At 38.4% G+C, this 21,833-nt stretch overlaps 2 protein-coding genes across 10 annotated transcripts in view; one reads left to right on the forward strand and one right to left on the reverse strand.

The window, feature by feature from the left end:
* The window catches only part of L3mbtl3 (L3MBTL histone methyl-lysine binding protein 3), a 129,842-nt gene extending 119,454 nt beyond the window's left edge, over positions 1–10,388 (forward strand). For all 9 annotated transcript variants that reach the window (XM_029560971.1, XM_029560973.1, XM_029560970.1 and 6 more), the window contains 3 exons: positions 1,375–1,544; positions 1,826–1,888; positions 8,592–10,388. In XM_029560971.1, the coding sequence (XP_029416831.1) occupies positions 1,375–1,544; positions 1,826–1,888; positions 8,592–8,735 (377 nt within the window). In that variant the 3' untranslated portion in view covers positions 8,736–10,388. The remainder of the gene's footprint in view (positions 1–1,374; positions 1,545–1,825; positions 1,889–8,591) is intronic.
* A 2,665-nt stretch (positions 10,389–13,053) lies between these two features.
* The window catches only part of Samd3 (sterile alpha motif domain containing 3), a 52,057-nt gene continuing 43,277 nt past the window's right edge, over positions 13,054–21,833 (reverse strand). Inside the window, exons 8-10 of the mRNA XM_008827823.1 lie at positions 14,543–14,714; positions 13,579–13,661; positions 13,054–13,374 (exon numbers count right to left, since the gene is read on the reverse strand). Coding sequence (XP_008826045.1) covers positions 13,054–13,374; positions 13,579–13,661; positions 14,543–14,714 — 576 coding nt within the window. The remainder of the gene's footprint in view (positions 13,375–13,578; positions 13,662–14,542; positions 14,715–21,833) is intronic.

Consider the following 21,833-nt stretch of genomic DNA (forward strand, 5'->3'; position numbering starts at 1 on the left):
CATAGTATTAACATTAAAATTTTTATTATAGGTATACATTGTATGCTGAGAATATCCTTCCCACCTCATTCCTCCCATCTCTCCCTCCCACTAATCCCTTTTGTTCTCCCAGATAATATTACTTCTATTTTTATTTAATCTATGCATACATGATTTTATTTGACTATAAAATCTAGGAACCACAGATAAAGGAAAATGTAGTATTTGTCTTTCTGAGACTAATTTGCTTAATATGATTGTCCCTGTTGCATCCATTTCCCTATAAATGACATAACTTCATTTTTCTTTATGGCTAAAAAATTTCTACATGTCACATTTTCCTTCTCCATTTTTCTGTCTAGATTGGTTCTGTAATTTAACTATTGTGGATAGTGCTACAGTAAATAGTAATGTGCAAGTATCTCTATGTTGACTTAGTATCTTTGGGCTAAATATCCAGGAGTGTGGTATAGCTGGGTCTTATGTTAGATTTATTTCTAGTTTCTGAGAAACCTCCATACTGATTCCTGTAGACTTTTTTTTACTAGTTTACATTCTCATCATCAGACTATTAGGATTCCCTTTTGTCCACATTATGTCAAGATTTGTTTGTTTTCTTAATGTCTGACATTCTGAGTGGAGTAAGAGTGGAGTAAGTAGTTTTGATTTGCATTTTTCTGATGGCTGGTGAAGTTGAACACTTTTTCATATGTTATTTATGGGTTATTTGTGCTTCTTCCTTTGTGAACTGCTATACTTATGGGTTGGATTGTTTTCTTACTGTTCAGGTTTTTCAGTTCTTTGTATATTCTAGGTATTAATCCTCTGTCATATCCATAGCTTAGCAAAGATTTTCTCCCATTCTGTAGGCTGTCTGTTCACTTGATTAACTGTTTCCTTTTGTTGCAATAATTCCCTATCTCCTTTAGAAGAAGTTATTGGCTATTTCAGAAGCCAACATGATTAATAAGTTGAAACAAACTGAAGCTAGGGCAAGTAGAGAGACCTATAGTACTGCATGGAAGCACAGTTGCAGCAGTTGCAGATTGGCAACCACTGCCCTTATGGTATCACAGAAGGAGCAGACAGAATTTCCTGAGAGAGTTCTATGCCTTGCCACTGAAACCCTGAGGACATTTATCTGGAGCATTATAGAGGCAACATTGAACAACATGTAATGAACATGTCTTCAGTTGTGTGTGTGCTCTACCAAGCATGCAGATTTAATGATGGTAACCTTCATAAGCTGTAGTTATTCAATGAGTGTGATGCTGCAGGAAACCAAAGTTTTATCTACCTCCATCTCCCCCAATTTAATCATTGGAGAATGCCTGCCATTTGGGGCCGTTCTACTTCCTTTCAGATAGAGATTTCCTACTTGTTTTCATTGACCAGGTACCCGGGAAGAACCTACCATACAGCAGGCTCAGCGTCGGTCAGCTGTCTTTTTGTCCTTTAAGTCTCCAATTCCATGCCTGCCCTTGCGCTGGGAGCAGCAAAGCAAGCTTCTTCCAACGGTTGCTGGAATCCCTGCTAGTAGAGTTTCCAAATGGAGCACAGATGAGGTATGTTTGATTTTTGTTTTTGTTATTGTTGTTTTTTATCTTATTTTGTCTACAGGACCAGATACAATAATATTGGTATAAGGGGAAATAAATAAATACATTGCGTATAAGTAGTGTTTAGTCTTTTAAGGTTGTGTTTTTGTTTTGTTTTCCTGTGTAAGAGAAAGAATTATTTTGAGGGAACTGCCTAAGCCGCATAGGTCAAATATTTTTGAACCTGCAGCAGTGGGATGCCAGATTTTTCTTGTTTAACTAAGAATTTTTGATATTATTTTTGACAGGTGTCAGAATTCATCCAGAGCTTGCCTGGGTGTGAAGAACATGGAAAGGTATTTAAAGATGAAGTAAGTGTTCCAGTATGCTGCAATATGTCTCTTAATAGGATCAAAGCACTGAAATTCAGCGAATGGAGAAATGTGTTAAATTGGCAGCCAGGAAGAGATGGGTTCTATTGAAGTTGACAGATTGATATGTAGCTTCATTACAAGCTACATTAACCACTTGAATTCAGATGTCTTATAGAAGATGAGATCCAAAGATATGTTTATAAGAATCATTTCACGATTGTGCACAGTAACACTAAATTCATTATAAAAATCCCCACAAAACTTAATAGCATGTTCTGATATAGTTTATAGCACAGAAAGAAATCAGTGAAAGAAATTAGCACATTAATTTACATTAATGTGAAATTCTCATTAGTTTAGTTTCAGGTATCATTCTAACAATATCAAGATTAATTCCATTTGATGTTTATAATAAGTACTACTACTATTATAGCTACAATGATCCCTTAGATTTTACATATTTCTCAGTTATATGTATAAGGACAGGTATTTATTGCAATCTATTTTGAGATTATATTTTTTCTGTTTTATTTATTTATTTTTAAATTAGCATACAAAGTAACAGGTTTCCTTGTGGCATTTTCAAGCACACTATTTTAGTTGCTTGCCCTCTCTCATTGCTCTTCCCAGGTCACTGCTCACCCTTCTTCTGCCCTTCTGCCCCCAGTGTCCGCCTTTCTACCTTCATGCCACATATATTGTTACATTCCCATCTCCCTTAAAACTTTTTTCCCCTCTCATAGTTCCTTTCTGCTTTCATGACCTAAACCCACACTTCTACGTAAATACACATATAAAATATAGAAGCTAGGGTCACGTATGAGAGAAAACATGTGGTATTTATCATTCAGAATCTTGTTACCTTAATATATAACACTTAACATATCCATGTTTTTCCGACAAATTTTATTTTTCTTTATGGCTGAATAAAATTTCACTGTGTATATGTTCAATATTTTTATTATCTATTCAACTGTTGATGGACATCTAAGCTAATTCCATTTCTTTGGTATTATAAAAAGGAAGCAATAAACATGGATGTGCAGATATCTCCATGGAAGGATCTAGAGTCCTTTGGATATATGTCCTGGAGTCTTATAGTTGGGTCATTAGGTAATTCTGGTTTTAGTTTTGTGAGAAACTTCCACACTGATTTTCATAGTGGCCACATCAGTTTACATTTTTACCATAGCCATTCTGACTGGGTGGGATGGAATCTAAAGCAGTTTTAATTTGTATTATTGATTGTTTCAATGCTTCTCCAAAACTTCAAAATAAGTGATGACAGTATCAATATAAAGCTAAATTTTCTAACTACCCTAGAAGTAATGTATTTAGAGTGCAGTAGCAAACCCTTTTCCTGAGAGATCTGTGAAAATAAGCCACTTGCCTGTCATCTAAGTGGAGAAATCCATTATCCCTCTGATTCTGATTTTGACTCAGTGTAACACTCGCACGAGGCATAAAAATGCCTGAGTGGTCTCAGAAGGTGTTCCCCAGCATCTGCTGACAGTAGTTGTGTGTATGTGCGTTTTTTTCTGCCCCCATATGTAAGCTTGAACATTAGGAACAGCATACCTGCACTAAGGAGTATAGGGACAGCTGAGAATCCAACTGGACATCAGCCTCATTTTACTATTAAATACAGTTTACTGTTTTGATGGATGCTAATTACAATGCACAGGGATCTGAGTTTCAGCATTTCTTTTCTAATTTATGTTCTTATTGCAGAAAAATATCATACTCTTTCTAGATGATCTTAGTCTATTATTCATAGTTTTTTTCCTCCCTTGTAAGTGTCCATGTAGACCACTCTCCATGAATAGACTTGGATCCATACAGGGGATGGATACAGGATGCTGTTCTTTCTTTGAAAGAAGTATATGCTCATTAACTTTGAAAGTCATAGATATTCTTGAAAACAAGTGTGTGATACATCTATTTTATGCATTCTATTTTTGATTCTGTTGATAGCTAATCCACACAGGTTTGCTTTATTACTTAGTTTAAATATATTAAGTTCAAAATGATATGGTATTTCGTTGGATGTTTTTTAATCATGGCATATTGCCTTTGGGGACATTCTTCAGGTGCCAAATATTCCCAAAGCCAGATCTTTCTTTAGAGGAGTGGGGTGCTTCACATTCTTGTCCAAATGTCACTCTTTCATGGATTGGCTCATGTACTCTTTTATTCACACATTTGGTGAAGCTTTGTTAGATTCCTGCCTTTTATGTGTTACTTTGTGAAATGCTCTGGTGAAAGGAGTACTTTAAAAATACTAAAACAAAGGGCTGGAGAGATGGCTCAGCTGTGTGCTACACTTGCAGAGAACCTGAGTTTGATTTCTAGTACCCATGCCAGGTGGCCAATAGCCTATGGCTCCAGATCTAGAGGCTCTGACAGTTTCTTGTGCCCCTGTAGGCACTGTTCCTTATTTACACAAACCCATACTCATGCATATACATGTCATTTAAAAATAATTTTTTTTTTAAAAAAAAGTAAAGCACTGTCTTTGCTCTTGGATATTTCACAGGGCCGGTAGGTATTGGTTTTGTATCTTGGAAATAAACCTCAGCAAGTCTAACTAAGGTCTTTCTTTCCATCTCCAAAAAGTATTAGGTACAGATATTAGGATAGCATGTTATGAAAAACTATACTCTCTTTCTTGGGTGCTATACATCTGATGTGTTAAAAGTCTGTTGGTATGTTCTCACATGTATAAAAAGAATCCCACTAGACTTCTACTACCATCCTGGTCTGAGCTACATAACCCCACATTGATTTATGCAATAACCTGCTAACAGGTCTCTGCTTCTGTTTTTGTTAGTCTGCAGTGTATACCCAGCACAGCCAGGGTGATCTTGCACACTTTTCCTCTTTTCAAATCCTTCCCAGGAGCTTTAGGTCTCAGAAGAAAACTGAAGTCCTCTCGGAGCCTACAGGCTTTCCTCATCACCTCTGGCCCCTCCTGCCTCTTTGTTTACACTGCCCCTCGTTAGTGCTACACACCAGCCTCCTTGCTCTTCTTCACACAGCCAGGCATGGCCCAGTTCCTCCCTGTCTGTCTACAAGGTTCTTTCTCTGCATGTTCACATGATGCATCTCTCTCCTCAGATGCCAACTTTTCACTTAGCCCTGCCCTGACTAACCTACGTGAAATTACCATCTGCTGCCAGATGTGCAGTCTAGCCCTGGCCCACTCACTCCCCAAGCAATTGTTTTTCATAATACTAATCACCTTCTACCTTACTAATTAGTTTTCCTACTCATTGTATTTATTACTTATATAAGTCTGCCTCCCGCTATTGTAATATAAACTCCACAAATAGTTTTTCCTTACTACTTATTTTTATCTCCTTCTTTTCTTTGCTATATGCCCAGGCCCAAGAAGAGTGTTTGGAATGGAATAGATTTTTAGTATGGTTTTGTTGAGTCAGTAGACTTCTACCTGTACATTCTGAGAAGGACTTATTTAACAAGCATGTCAATGTGATTCACATTGTTAAAGCACTGGAAAAGAACTTAAGTGTGCTGAAGAAAGTGCAGTGGGAGGAAGACTGAACCCTAACTCTGTTTTCCTCGTTTGGGGCCTTTAGCAAGACAATCTCTGTAGCTGGACCAGAGTATATGCCTTACAATAGCAAAGAAAAAAACAACAAAAAAAACCACCTCGTGATAAGAGTGGCCACCTATCAGCAGCTTCTGTGTTACACACTGAGTTTTGTGTGAGCTTTAAAACTTTTCTCTTTTTACCACACTCTTGAAAGAGACTGACTCTACCCTTCTCAGCAGTCACCAGTTGCCAATAGTTCCTCAGGTAGGGTTGGAATTTCTTACCTGCTTCCCTACCTCTATTCTGAGATTTAGTCTGGTTTTCAGTTAATGGGATTTATGCGTGCTGTCACCATTGCTGTGAGAACATGAGTAGCTGATCAGCTCTTGATAGGTTAACCAGGCTCCAGTGGATGGACCCACTGAAGGACATTGGAGACTCAAATTAGATGATATAGGCCTTAACAGTGTGTGTGTGTGTGTGTGTGTGTGTGTGTGTGTGTGTGTGTGTGTATGCGTGTGTGTGTTGTGTGTATATTAATTATATATGTTTGTATGTAATTATATATTATATAATTATATATAACCATATATATATGAGTACTTTAAATTGGGGTTAATAAACAGAAGTGCAAATAGCAGAGGCAATCTAAGTACTATCAAAACATATTGTATAAAAATTCCAAAAATTCAATTAAATAGGGGAAAATAAAATCACTTTGTTCTTTCTAGTGTAACTTTATAAATAACGATCTACCACACTCAACCTTCGCATCATACTCTTCAGGTATCTGGATATTCATTTTCTTGAGGCACCTGTTACATTAAACTCTTACATATATGTTGGAGGACACTTTTTTGCTACTGCAAGACTCCAGTAGAGTCCAGTTATAATCAAGCAGTGAGTCTTGAGAGCCAGTGTGTTAGTCGACATTTTCATTAAGGACTTGGAAAAGTTTTCTCAGGCTTTCTCTGCTTGAGGTCTTGTTGGAAAGTGTTTGTGGATCTGCCTCCCTTGATAGCCTTGATTCATCCAAGGAGATCTGTCTCAGTGTAAGCAGATAAGACTAGAGCCGTGTCTCTAAGAAGCTACAGAATCCTTATGCTTGCTGTGTGCTTGGAGCTTAATGTTGGAATGGCTCCTAACTTACTACTGGCAGAATGTTTTCTCACCAGAGTGGTCAACCTGCCTTCCATGCAATTATTCCTTAAAGTTGTTTTAAGATGACTCCTGTTCTTGATTAAGTACACTGTATGCACTTAGATGTAGTGTTTGCTAGTTTATTTATTTATCACAGGGTCTTATTATGTAGCCCAGGCTGGTCTGACACTTGTGATCCTCCTTCCTTAGCCTCCTTAGTGCTGGGATAACAAGTGTTTACCATTATACTGTCATTTTTTAATTGTTGGTTTGTTTTTCTATTTTTAAGTATTTCAAAGTTTATGTTTTTATATTTAATTTTTTATTACAGTTCTTAAAATTTGTTTTTAGTATGTGGGGTGTAGGGAAGGCACACATACCACAGTATGCATGTGGATGTCAGAGGGACACATGGGAGTCAGTTCTCTGTCATATGGGTCCTAGGGATCAAACGCAGCTTGTCAGGCTTGGCAGCAAGTGTCACTGAACCATCTCACCAGCCTTTTTTTTTAAGAGGCGAGAAGGAAGATGTTAAGAAACTTACATCAGTCTGTATTTAGTTAACTCTTTGCAGAGTTCAGAGCTGTAGTAGTTTGCTAGGGCTACCATAACAAAGCATAGCTAAGTAGCTTAAAGGGTGGACATATTTATCACAGTTCTGTAGGCATGGCTAGAAATCAGCCTTCTTCTCAGGGCCGCTCCAGCCTCTCCTGGGGCTTTCTAGTGTTCTTTCTAGTTTATGTATCTGTCTTTATGCCTCAATTTACCTTTTTCCTCCCTTTTTGTGGATGCTATTCCTCCTGGACTAGAGACCCACCCTACCGTGTATTACCTTATCTTAACCGCTGCAATGACATTATTTCCAAATAAGTTCACTTCTGAGGCACTAGGGTTTAGGACATCAGCATATGAATTTGCAGAAGACACAATTCAACTCTTTCACACCATACATTGCAGTCAAAGTTTCTAATTACTCTAAAGCTGAAAACAAGGTGTGTTCTACTTTTTGTGCAGTGTAGGAAAATTGAAGGGGAAATAAAGTAATGTGTCTTAAGCCTGTAACTCCCTAAAGACTGAAAGTCATATAAAAAATCTACCCCATTGGTCACCCCCACTAAACTAGACTATTCTGCAAGTGTAGGCTTTTCATGTTAGAAAAGGCCCAGAAAGAGGAGGACCTTTCTTACAATTACCCAGATAGTGGAAGAAACAGCCCAAAGTCTGGCTTTTGATGTCACTTCATCATCTTCTAACCATACTGTTCATTGTTTCTCCCTTATATATGAAAGTTAATTATGGTCATGCCAGACATAGATACTATTTTTCTCATTTTTTTTCCTTCTCATGGTAGAAGGCTATTTTTTTAAGTATTTATATATAACTGGTTCTTTGCACAGCTTCTTTTATGTCCACAAGCCTTATTGTCTTCTCTCATTAAAAAAATCTCCCATGGAGGCTGGAGAGATGGCTCAGCTGAGAACACGTGCTGCTTTTGTAGAGGACATGGGTCAGGTTCCCAGCACATACATGGTACTCAAGTTCCTGTTCCTTGGGATCTGACACTTCTGGTCTCCATGGACATCAGTCAAACACATGGTATACATGCATATAGGCAAACCATTCAGACATAAAATGATATAAAAACAAATCTTAAACCTAGCATGATACATACACCTCTACTCAGCACCTAATTCAAAGTAATTCCAAGGTTTGGGGCTGGGGAAATGACTCAGTAGACAAAGTGCCTCTGTGCAAACACGAGGACTCGGGTCACATCCCTATCTCATCTAAAATGTCAAGCATGTTAACTTGTGTCTGTAGCTCCAGCACCAGGAGGCAGAGATGGTCAGCTCCTGGGGCTCAGTGGCCATTTGTATAAAAGATCAGCTTTAGTGAGAAAGTGTCTCAAATAATGTGTAAAAGTCAGCTGATAATTTACTCTTGGATATTTCCCACAACACTGCATCTGGTTAATCCACATCCTTTTGTTTCTCTCTATTTCAGCAAATTGATGGAGAAGCATTTTTACTCATGACCCAAACAGACATTGTAAAAATTATGAGCATTAAGCTGGGCCCAGCTCTCAAAATTTTCAATTCTATTCTGATGTTCAAAGCTGCAGAGAAGAACTCTCACAATGAACTTTGAAGATGGTGAATTGCGAGTACCATCAATATTCTGCTTTAAAGCTCATCACGTTTTATTCAAAGCACAAGGATGGTTCTAACTCCTACGTGAGAATTCTCCAAAACTCAAAGGAGCAACACTGTCGGATTATTTATATTCCTCCAGAGACAATATATATGAATTCTTATGAAAATGCTTGAGCTTCTTACCAGTACTGTCTAACAACAGTCATCTTTTGGTTCTGTTCACTGAGCTAAATTTATCTTTGTAAATCTTTTTGAAGTGGGAGGAGGGTGGGGAAGGGGGGCGTCATTATTTATGGATGGGGAGGGCAGAATAAGAACTTTGGGCATTTTGTAAACATTGTTGGATCCTCTTTCATGTACGCTTTCTTTTTTCAGTACTTTCAGAAACCTTTTTATATAATTGAATTTCAACTTAACCAAATTCATCAAAACCTGGCTAAGCTTAGCCAATAAGACTGTTAATCGGTATTGTTTGTTCTGTGCCATATTTCGAATTGCAGCATTATTCTAAGAATGACTTTAAAAGTCATAATATTGCCTAACTGCGTGTCATCATTTGTTGGGGCTGAAAGTTGTAAATACTACTTTTTTCTGAGTCAGTGTTTTTACTTTTGCACGCATTTATGAAATGTCAAACAAATTACTTTTCACCAGCATCTTTACTATAATTACCAAAAAAGTGTATATAAAAGAATGGAATTGAAAAATAAAATATATACACCTAAGTAAATGAAGTAGTATATTTGAGCGGCATCAGTCTCAGACATCATGGTGCCCGTGTGTTTACAGGAGTCAGGTGGCATCAGAAGATTGTGTAGTTATGTTCCAGGGAATGTTTGTAAGGAGCTTGAACAGTTTATGAGATTATTAGGGGCTTCTCTGTAAATGACATGGAAGTAACTGTGGTGCTGTAACAGAAAAAGACTCATCCTATTGATGGAAACACTTATCATTTAAGCGCTCCCACCTCAGATCTCACAGTTCCTCCACACCCAAAGAATTTCTTCAGGGTGGGCTGGAGAGCCAGTGTTTAGACCTTTCTGAATACAAGTGGTGTGAAGGAGTAACACCAGCAGGCACAAAGTTGCAAGCACTCACGGGTCGGGAAAATGATTCCCAAAGCAACTATTCAAGAACCTCCATTGTAGATTCATTTTCCTATGCCTTGATTTATAAGCATTTGGATGCACTTTAAATGAAAGCCCTTGGTTATTTATAAACTGTTAGCTGGCAGTGTTTCTTTTGTAAGCATGCACTTCTAAGGGAAAAGGTAAATTATTTTGTCAGTCTTTTGATGTACTTTCTAATTCCAAGATTAGACATTTATTCAAGGACTGCTTCAAAAATAGAAGGTTTGGGAGCATGTTGTCGAAATTCTGAAGAAAGTTTCACCTTTTTCTGTAGTTTAATTTTTTCTGATGTGCCATAATGGAAGTTTATTATCAGTCCTTTGCATTTGTCATGATTCAAGGTAAAACAGGGTCCGTGACATCTGCAGCGTCCAATTCATTCCTTTGCATGAATCTGCTAAATAAGCTTTTTATTGTTGTTTTGTTTTCCCTTTTTTTTGTCTTCAGTATTTGTACATTAACTTGCACTTGTTACATGTAATATGGATGAAATAAAGTCTTAATTACAGATTCCTTTTTATATATGTATGATTTTTAAGGAAAGTTATCAAATTGGAGAGGTGGGAAAAACAGCAACAGTAGCACATCAAACAAAATTTATGCAAGGCTGTGTTGTAATTAGTCTTAGAGCACTTGTCTATCATTTGAAAAGTGTGGGTTTGATCCACAACACTACAATAATAATAAATGATAAGAAGAAGAAGAGGAAGGAGGAGGAGGAGGAAAAAGAAAGAAGCAGCAGCAGCAGCAGCAATCAGAAAGACAACACAGGGACTGGAGAGATGCCTCAGATGGAAAAGTGCCTGTTGCACAAACATGAAGCCCTGAGTTTGGATCCATAGCACCCATGTAAAAGCCAGGTACATCTGTAACACCTGTGCTGAGGAGGCAGAGGTAGTTGGATACCTGAAACTCAGTGACTGATGAGCTCTAGGTTTAGAGAAAGGCCCTGCCTCAAAAACCAATGTGGAGAGTAAGAGGAAGACATTATATATATATCTCCACCCCACAGTCTTCCACACACAAATGTGTACAAGATACAAACCACACACACACCCCTCCATGAAGGAAGGAAAACAACAATGATCTAATGAATCTGTAGCATTTAGTACTTTTGTCAGTATATGCAGGTGATATAAGCAACAAAAATATTCAAAAATTAAAGTTAGCTCAAGTAGATTTCATCCAAATTTAAATTTTTCTTCCTAATTTAAAATATATGTTGTAATGAGAGAGAGATGTAATTCTTAGCAACAGCTTTCACTTTGAAGCAGCATAGTGTTCTGTGTTAGAGGAAAGGCACTCACTACACATTCTCAAGTGGCATAGTAATCATTGTACCTCAAGCACTGTTCCATCACTGGGTAGTAGCTTTTAAAGGAGGAAATAGGGAGGACTGATGAGAAATCCCTGAAGTAATAGAAGCAGGCTTAGGATAAGACAAAAGGGAAGGATGCAAATGTGGAATGGATAGTAACTGTACATCAAAGGCATTTCTAGGAGATGTAAAGCACTGAACAGGGCAAATGAAACCTGTGTGACACATCCATATTTATCATAGAATGTAGTAGCTTTTAAAGGAGGAAATAGGGAGGACTGATGAGAAATCCCTGAAGTAATAGAAGCAGGCTTAGGATAAGACAAAAGGGAAGGATGCAAATGTGGAATGGATAGTAACTGTACATCAAAGGCATTTCTAGGAGATGTAAAGCACTGAACAGGGCAAATGAAACCTGTGTGACACATCCATATTTATCATAGACAGCCATTCACATCCCCTAGGTTCTGTGAACTTAAACCCCAAAGAAAATAGTGTATGGAAGGAAGTCAAGGAAAGTTGGATGTTTGCCAAGTGGCAGTACCAATCAGGTTCAGAGATACATTATGAGAACAGTGCAGACATGAATCTGCCGCATCAACAAATGCCCTTGTCATGTTTGGAACTCAGCTGCCCTGCAGTCACCCTGTAACTCCACCCCACCACCTGCAGAGTCTGAGAGAAGCTGACATCGAATTTCAAGCACAGAGACTGTGGGCCTGTAGGAAAAGGAGCACTTCAGAAATTGGCAAATCCAAATTTAAGAAATTGTGAAATTTTTAAAATGTAGTTGGCGGAGGTAATTTGGATAATAAAAGCTTCTAAGGAATTAACTATATTCTAGGGAAAGGCAAAAAATAAAATTTTAAGCTTTCTTAAAAACTTCACTTGATGGAATAATTCATAAAATGCTTATCCCATTGTGATGCAAGTATTAACACATTTAAATCTCAGTCCAGTCTCCAAAGCAACATTTTCCATCTTTCAGAACTAATAAGTAACACTGATACTTGTTTTTCTTTTAAGTGTGTTTTGCCTTTTTGTTAGTGCACCTGTTCATGCAATGCCCACAGTGGCCAAAAGGGGGCTTCAGATCCCCCAGAACAAGTTACAGATGGTTGTTAGCGACCATGTAGGTGCTGGGAACCAAACCCAGTTCTGCGAGAGCAGCCACTGCTCTTAACCACTGAGCCATCTCTCCAGCCCCAACACTGAGATTTTAATGACAATATCAAGGCACACTTTAAAACTTGTTTTAGTTTTTCTTGTGGAATTCTTCAGGAAAGAGCAAGTACACTGTATCTTGTTAGACCCAGAAGTACTTGCCCCACCATTATTTTGAAAGAACATATTTCCAACAAGTGATTTGGGGCAGTGACCATGAACCATGCCTGGAGTCTCTAGGGAGGGAATGATGGAAGATGACACAGGTGCCGATCCCATACCATTAAGATGGGTTAACAGCAAGGATACCTCAGGATTGAGGCTGCCCTTGTTCTCAATATGTGATTGAAGGAAACCAAAATGCCTCAGGCCAGGAAAGTCTTCTGGACTTAGAGAACTGAAAAGTATGTACCCCTTTTCAAAGTATTCAAGTTCAAGATGTTTTTAAGTCATCACAGTGAGTTAAATTGAAGGCTGTACTGTAATTGGAAAGGTTATACCTCATATATAGTCTTTAAAAAACTGGCACCCTTGAGAATATAACCTTGGCTGTGGATTCAATGAACTCAGATCAAATTCAGAACTCTTAAATTGTATTTTATTACAGAATTTCACAAAGAACTTTAAGCATTGTAAGTGTAAAGATGGAGGCATTAAAATTCATTAGCATTTGATACAACATGGTTTTGTAGTACCTACCTCTACTGCAACCCTAAATCAATTTTCAGTTGTTTATAAAGCTTCAGCTGACTTGGAGATTGAAATCGTATTTCCTTTTCTTTCAGAAAAGGAAAATAGAGATTCTGCACATCAAAGATCAATGTCTCTAGGAAGTTGAGGGTTTGGGACAGTCTTCTTGGACACTCAATCCCAAATACATGAAAGGTGGCCACAAGGGCAGCCAGGGCTGTGACACAGTCATCCACCTTAGCGAGCTTCTCCTTGTCCAGGTATAGAGAAAACTCACAGATGTCGATGTTGAAAGGGTTTTTAACTTCTAACACGGGCGTGGACACATGCACCTAAAGAGAAAAACGGTGTCACTACCCCATGATACAGAACATAGGTAAATAATAAAGCATACTGAACTTGGCCACTCTGTTACAGTAAATGAGGTTGTTGCACTGTTGCATAATTTTAAGTGTTTCAAAATAGACCACTCACCTTTTAAATAATTCTATGAAGGTATAAAATGAGGAACCAATGGCCATTGGCATACCACTTACCCTCTCATTCACAATAACAAAAAGGCTAGGATCATCCCCAAAAACATCTGGGAGGAGTAAACACATGGCTGTCATCTTCATATCTGTCAAAACAAGCATACTCAAGTAAAAAAAAAATTTTTTCCTAAACGTAAGGAAAGCTAGTATTAAATAGTATTAAAATATCTTTTAAAATTATTATTTCCTTCCACTGAGAATAGCAAATTTTCTTAAAAGTATTTCACAACCGTTTTTTTTGTATGTGTATGTGTTGTGTGTGCATGTGGATGCATGTTTACATTTGTGGATCTATGTGATTGTGCATGCATGCGTGCATGAGCGTGTATGTGTGTATGTGTGTGTGTGCCCATAGTTGACATGGTGGGTCTTCCTGCATTGCTCACCACTTTATTTATTGAGGCACAGACTCTTGCTGTGCCTGGAGTTTGCTCATCCAGCTAGTCTGGCTAGCCAGACTGCCCTGGGTATCCCCTGGATCTACCTCCCCAAGTGCTGGGATTACAGACAGTCACTACACCTGCCTTTTGTGTGGGTTCCGGAGGCCCGAACTCATGTCCTCATGATTGCACAGCAAGCACATTATCCACTGAACCATCTCCCCAGCATTTAAAACTGTGTTTAACCAACATGTTCTAATACAACATTCAAAACTTCAGCTTTGTTGTCTAGGCCACAGCCAGAAGAGACAAGAGTATTCTGTGTTCATCTGCGAGGATGACTTCACTGTGTTTGACCTTGTGGTTTGTATTATAAAATTAAAGGTACTACTAGTGGCTAAAATAGTTTTACAATATTGAGTATGCTTTTTAAACTGATGCTTTTGCCCCTCCCCCCCCACACATTTGAAAGTTATTTCCCACCAGACATCTCATTGAATTTCACTTTATACAATAGAATTCTTTTACGTGTTCTGAGTTATAGAGATGGCTGAGACCTGCTCACCCCACACCTTGGCTTTACTAACATTTCAACATGTCTTCATCTGTATTCTGCTTCATTTTTTCTTGCAGTGCAATGTTGATTGGATTGTCCACCACTGCAAAAGCAGCCAGTATATTTTCTGAGTAAGATTCCAAAATATGTCTTGTTTTCTTATAAATATCTGTTCTTGTAAGAAGTTGGACTTCTCTGAACATCTGATGAAAGAAAGCGACACATACGTCAGCTCAGAAGAAAAGCTCATTAGCTCATAACACAAAGAAGCAAACAGCTCATCAGCATCATAGTAAGCTCTCAAGGATAATTTAAGATATATAGCTGATATTTTAGTAAACAGTATAAGAGGGGAGAAAAGAATGAAAGTTTGAAGTGAATAGCAAAACTAAATAATGAATAAAGATTTAAAACTTTGAACATTTATTCTAGTTTATAGAACTGGGTGTTTTCCAATTTTAGCATTGAATATATCAATTAAGAATTAAAATATAAGAAGTAAATGCCACTCAATGAGTATTACAAAAACTACACATGTGTATACTGGCTGTTTGGAGCACACAACTAGGGTTCCAGACACATTTCTTTAAGACAAACCTCATTGCTATAGTTCAGTAATATCCAGCAAGAGGCAAAAAAAATACACTACTGGATTTTGAGAATCAGTTCTTGAAAAACGCCTAATCTTAGACTCCTACAAAGGGAGTGTTTTTGATATTATAGGATTAAATTAACAATGCAAGTGTGGAAAAGTTGACCTCCAAGTCAAAGTACAGTCACAGGACCTTGATGGACGCCTCTGACTCAAACCCACTTTTTCATACCTTTTTCTGGAACTTCCTAAATTTGCCTCTCACAGAATTTCATCACCTCTTCGTCCTGTTGTCAGAGTGAGGTCATCAGATATCCACAGTAGTATGAATTAATTTTGTCATCACTGTCCCTAAAACTAGAGATTTGTGCTGTCTACTGGGTCTCATGGTTCCTTGGATATTTTGGTAGTTCATACATTGCCTAAAGATTAGTTCTGAAAGTAAGAAGGCTGTGGTTCACATCCTCATTACAGACACAGAGGATCTGATCAGGGAACTTTCAGTGGACCACGAATCCAAATTAACAGCCTTAAGAGATGGCTGTCTACGCAGACAGGAAGTAAAATGTGAAGAAGGTAGAATCTGCTCCCTTCCTGGGCCCAGAGTCTGGGACTATTTTTAGCTTTGAGTTAATTTCAAGCTGATATTAAAGTTGAAGAAATACAGAGCTAACAAATGCCCTTCATTCAGATTTCCTTAACTGCTGACACACTTGAAAATGAGCTGTAGGCCTGATGACTCCTTACCCCTTACTGTTTCACTGTGCATTTCCTAAGTACAAGGACACTCAAAAATCAGGAAATCTAATCCATAGATACTCAAACTTGCCAGTTTCAACCATAGACTTGTAGGTCTAGGATCACTGTGAGGAGGTGTAAATGCCATGTCTCAAATTTGGTCTCTTGTCAGAAACAACCGCTGGGTTTCTTGGGCATTTTTGAAAAGTGGTCCATTTTTGTGTGGCCCCTCCTTCCATTCTGTGTGATGTTTTATCATGGTTCATGCATTTGGGTCAAAAATGCTTGCATTTCTCGCTGGATCAGTAAACCCAAGATGGGGATTGTGCCCTAGATTGAAATACTCACTTTCTTCACTTAGTTAAGTTGGACTCTACCAGATTTCTCCACTTTAGTGTCTGTAAATATGTTATATTTGATGGGGATGTACACAGCATATAATGATCTTTTATATGGATTTTTGGAAGATTTTGCTGTTAAGTATTTGCAGGCTAGCCTGGAACTCACGCTGTAGCCCAGCCTGCTTCATGCCTCCCAAGTGCTGGTATTATATTTGTGTACCACCACACCTGGCTAGCTCATGTAACTTTCATCCTCCAGATTTAGTATCCATTGGTGGTCCTTGCCTCCATCAAATATTGCTGTGATCATTGTCACATGGTGTCTTTTCTAAAATGTATTATTAGTTCTATTATAAGATAAAGTGTTCTCTTCCACATTTATATAGTTGTTTAATCACCACAGACTAATACCTATTTCATTCAAAAAGCTACAAATCTGGTCCTCAAATTATTTATGACATTTTATAACTTTTCGTGTTTCTAGATTTGGCCAGTGGGAGCTGCTTTAAGCTGATATCTGTGTCTTCTTGACGTACCCCAATATTCTATGACTACTTCCTTAATTCTAGCATTTCACACTATTTTAGTCATCACATTTATATTTTTTTGCCTTAGCTATAGAGTGAACCATGTCTCTAAGAATTCTGCTTCTTTTTATTGGAGAGCAGCATTTAGGAACTAAAATTTCAACCTCAAATGTACTTCTTACTACAGAGGCGTTATTGCCCCAGGCTTTCTCATGGAGGAAAGCGAAAGAGTATATATTTTATATATTGTAATGTTTTTGGACTCCAAATGGAGTCACTTGCTTCAAAGGACTGTCACCAAAACTTCTCTCAGAACCACAACCTTGAAAAAAGGCCACCACAATCTTATATGTACATAAAAGATGCAAGAACATCTGTCCAGTTGCCTGTGTAATCTTGGATGAATGGCAACTTTGGGACTCACAGCAGTTTGCATAGTCTTACTTATTTTTCTTTTTAAATCTTCTTGTCTTTTCCTCCTTTGATATGTGCCCTGTTTATCATGGCACATAAATTGCACAGTAGTTTCCCTTCTCAGTTCAGTATCTTGGGAGAATCTTCTGTTTGTTATTTAGGTTGACAAGATACATATCTGCTTATGTATCGATGTGTAAATACAACCAGGTGCTTCTAGTCTAACTCAAGGGGCTTTTTCTAACCTTCCTCTCCTTGTGCTTCTAACTCCAGCTGTCAGAACCCTGCCTTCCACTGTCCTCCAGTGATTCATTTATGCCTACAAACTTCCTCACATCCATGTAGCCAAACCCCCAGCTAGATGGACAGAGACAAAAGCTCTTCTCCACAACACCAAAATTTGCCCTCTAAATTACCAACCTTAATTTTTTTTCATTGTTATTTGTATTATATAATGTTGATCTTCAAGTTCAGTCCCTTGCTTTGTTTTTTACTGTGCTGCTGAAGCTGTCTGTTCAGTGGTCTGTTTCTCTCAGATAATGTGCTTTCCAGTGCTATGTTTATTTTTCTTTCATTTTTAGTGTCTTTGCTGAGATTTCTCACAAATGTGATACATGGAATTCACTTTGTTCCCCATAGCTTGAAACAGTTGGCTTGACAGAGCAGTAGGGTAGCCTTTGGAAGGCTGGTTACAGCACCAGTTCAATGCCATATAGCCTGAGCTGGGATGAGGTTCTGCAGGGCTGTACAAACTCCAAACCAGTGTCGAATATATGATGCTGGTTCTTCCATAGCTAGGACTCCTGGGTCCAAGTATCAGGCTTAGTAACCAGTGCAACACCATCACTGCACTTGCTGCTACTTAGTGACCCACTATCAAGGCATCTGCACTCACTGGTGTTCCTTTAAAGGGACTGCCAGGCAGTTATGTTACTGGTTGGAAGAGCCGATTGTTGTTCCTGGTCTGTCAGACTTGATCTTATCATTGCTTGGGCAGCTTTGTCTTGAGATTTGCACTTAACTGGGGAAAAAACTAAGTCTCTGATATGATTTGTATTCATAAGGCATAGACTTCTGCGGTGTCAAGACCACCACATTCTGTTGGCCTCCTCCTTTCTGTGCAATGATCTGGAGAGAGTTGTGCATCATCTGCCTCAGTCCCCAAGGATCCCAGTCCTGGGAGGCTTGAACCTAAGGCAGGAAGAAGTTGCCTGTCTGTTTTGCTTCCTTGCTTTTTAAATTTTCTATTGAAAGAGTTTTGGAGGAGGAGATTCTAATGAATACAGGAGGTGATAGAGGGTCAGGGCTAACTGCCAGGGCCTCTCCCACACCAGCTACTTTTTCTCCTCAGCACCTGCATTCACAGCAGGTGAATTTGGGGCTCCAAGTGTTTTCAGGATGACTGGAAGGATAAGTGCGGGGGTGGCTTGGTGCAAGGGCAAGTGTATTACTCTAGGAACTCTAGGGAAATTGTCCTAAAGTAAAATTTGATTTAATTTTTGGAAGTACAACAAGGTTTTTATACACTAAAACCCAGTGACACAGGGCTGAGTTAGGGAGATATATCCTGGAGAAAATAAAAATGTTTTATTCATTTGTTTAAAACAGCACATAGACAACTGCATTTAATAAATACAGTGATCACAAAAATTATACTAATATATACTTCGGACATAAAATGTGAAAAGCTGGGAGAAAAGGGGAAAAGACACACGTGCATCCAGTATGATACACTGAGGAACCCTAAGAGCTGAAAACTTTGCCCCTCACTCAGGCCATGATGGACCTCAGACTTACTAGCATCTGTGGTTCTTTGAACAGCTACTTAGCTACAATTCATTTATTGTAGCTGCTAAAACTTTATAAGCTACACAGCTATGAAAATCCCAGACTCCACCATTAGTGAGGAGAGCAGTTTTACCCACCATAGACTGACTCACTTGTTACACACCCTTCTCAGCTAGCTCTTTGGGAACCACTGATTTTAAAACACACTCCTTATGTTTAAACAGTTTATAGACTTCTTGTCAGTTACACCAATCTTTGCTTTAAAACTATATTTTTAGGCATGCCAATCTATCATTACTTTTACATCTACCAGCCTGAGGCTATGAGTTCCTACTGTTCCTAGAAACCCAAAGATTAAGAAATAAACAAGTGCCAGGCATGGTGGCACACACCTTTAGTCATAGCAATCAGGAAGCAGATGTGGGGGTAGGGAGGTCTCTGTGATTTTGAGGCCAGCCTGGTCTACATAGTGAGTTCCAGGCTAACTAGGGCTACATAATGAAACTGTCCTTACCCCCTCAGACACACACACAAAAAATAAATAAATAAAGGAAGAAAGAAAAAAAAAAGTAAAATCAAGGTAGGGTTGCTGAGGAGATAAAATAAATTAACCATGTGAAGAAGCCCTGGGAATGTGACTGCAATGTAGTTCAGACACAGACAGTTGCTATTGACATTATCAAAATGGGCTTATATGAAAATTCTTATTTAATATTTTCGTGGAAAGTATTTAATCTTCAATGAAATTGATCAAATAAAATTCTTCCACATAATATGTTCTCAGGTAAAATCTTTGAATCTTTTGTTAAAATAACACTATAATGTGATAAGGCCCTTAAGTAAGCTCATTTGGAAGGGTATTTTATTTATTCATTGAACTTTATTTTCAAGATAATTTTATGAAATGAATTGATATTATAAAAGAAATAGGAAATGTTACATGGGAGGAGTTCCTAATATACTGTTAATTGTCTTGGTGCATGCAGCAGGGAATACTTAAACTGACAAAATACCACAAATTGATGAGACTGGAGAGATGGCTTAGCAGTTAAGAACACTGGATGTTCTTGCAGAGAACCAGGGCTCAGTTCCCAGCACTCACATGGTGGCTAACAACCATCTGTAATGCCAGTCCCAGGGTATTCAACACCCTCTTCTGGCTTCCATAGGTATTGCACACATGTGGTACAGGTACATAAATGCAGGCAAAACACCCATACACATAAAAATAAATAAATAACTTCCCTGGGCTTGCAGCACCCGCTGCAGGCCTCTGTCCTACCCACAGGCCTCTCTCCGGGACCAACCCAGCTCCTCAGTGCAGTCCCCAAGAGTCCTTGGGCCCTGTTACCGCCCCATCTGCCTTTGCATCTCTGGATGGCACGGCCACCAGATGCCCTAGACCAGCATCTTTCCTGAGCCAGGCTCCCAGGCCAGTCCAACCCCCAAATTCTTGAAGCCAAAATCATTCCTGGAGGGATCCAGACCTTAGGAGAAAGCCTGAAAACATCTGACCATCATCTGAATTGGGCCTCTGTGGGAACTCCTGAAGACAAAAGCAATCCGGCCACTCCAATATAAAATCAAAAGAGAGAACCAGAAGCTTAGATTAACCAGCTTTTCATGCCCAAAACATAAACCACAAAGACACATAAAGTTCACAAAAAGAAGCAGACCTAAACTTGAAGGCCTGAGTCTCACACAAGAATCATGTTAAAATCACAGAGAAAAAACAATAACATGAAAAAACCAAAATAACATATCACCACCAAATACCAATAGTCCTCTAGAGGAGTACAATGAGAACCCCCTAGAGAGAGTGCAGGACATGGAACTCAAAAGAACAATTACAAACATGATAAAAGAATCCAGTGAATTTAAAGAACACACAAAAAAAGAAATCAAAGAACTGAAGGAAGGTAAGGATAAACTTCTGAATGAATTCAGAAGAGTTAGAACTATTGAGGAATACTCAGGTTGAAATGAAGAAGTAAGTGAAAGACTCAGTCAGCCAATTAGAAATGACAGGAGAAAACCTTACCAATAGGATGAACAAAATGGAAAATAGAGTATCATGACTGGAAGATAAAGTGGACAAACTAGACCACTCAAGCAAAGATTATGAAAAATTTAAGAAATCACAAGAATGGAATATGCAGGAATTGTGTGACACCATAAAAAGACCAAACTTGCAAATCATAGGCATACAGGAAGGAGAAGAATCCCAAGATAATGGCATGGACCAGATTTTCAACAGTATCATAGAAGAAAATTTCCCCAAATTAAATAAAGACATGCCCACACAAATACAAGAAGCATATAGAACACCAAACAGACAGGACAAGGAAAGGAACTCTCCACGGCACACCATAGTAAAAACACTACACGTACAAAACAAAGAGACAATATTGAAAGCTGCAAAAGAGAAAGAACAAGTCACATATAAAGGAAAACCCATTAGGATCACAGCTGACTTTTCAATGCAAACTATGAAAGCCAGAAGAGCCTGGACCAAAGTATTCCCAGTGCTAGATAATTATAGATGCCAACCCAGATTACTTTACCTAGCAAAACTATCTTAGTTGAAGGGGAACAGAAAAATCTTCCCTGACACTTCCATGACATAAATAGGCTGAAGGAATTCATGTCCACAAAACCAGCCCTTCAGAGAGTTCTGGAAGCAATACAGAGAGCTGAAGAAAGGAATGACTATACCCAAATGGAAAGAAATCCAATGAAGGTATAACTGCGGAAAAGTAGAGTGATATCAAGAATGTAAACAGAAATAAAAATGACAGGATTCAATACTCATCTTTCATTAATAACTTTAAATATTGACAGACTGAACTCCACAGTCAAAAGACACAGGCAAGGTGAATGGATTAAGAAACAAAATCCATCTTTTTGTTGTCTGCAAGAAAC

Source organism: Nannospalax galili, unplaced genomic scaffold, assembly GCF_000622305.1.
Source record: "Nannospalax galili isolate Female #2095 unplaced genomic scaffold, S.galili_v1.0 scaffold53, whole genome shotgun sequence".
In the NCBI taxonomy this organism is placed as follows: Eukaryota; Metazoa; Chordata; class Mammalia; order Rodentia; family Spalacidae; genus Nannospalax; species Nannospalax galili.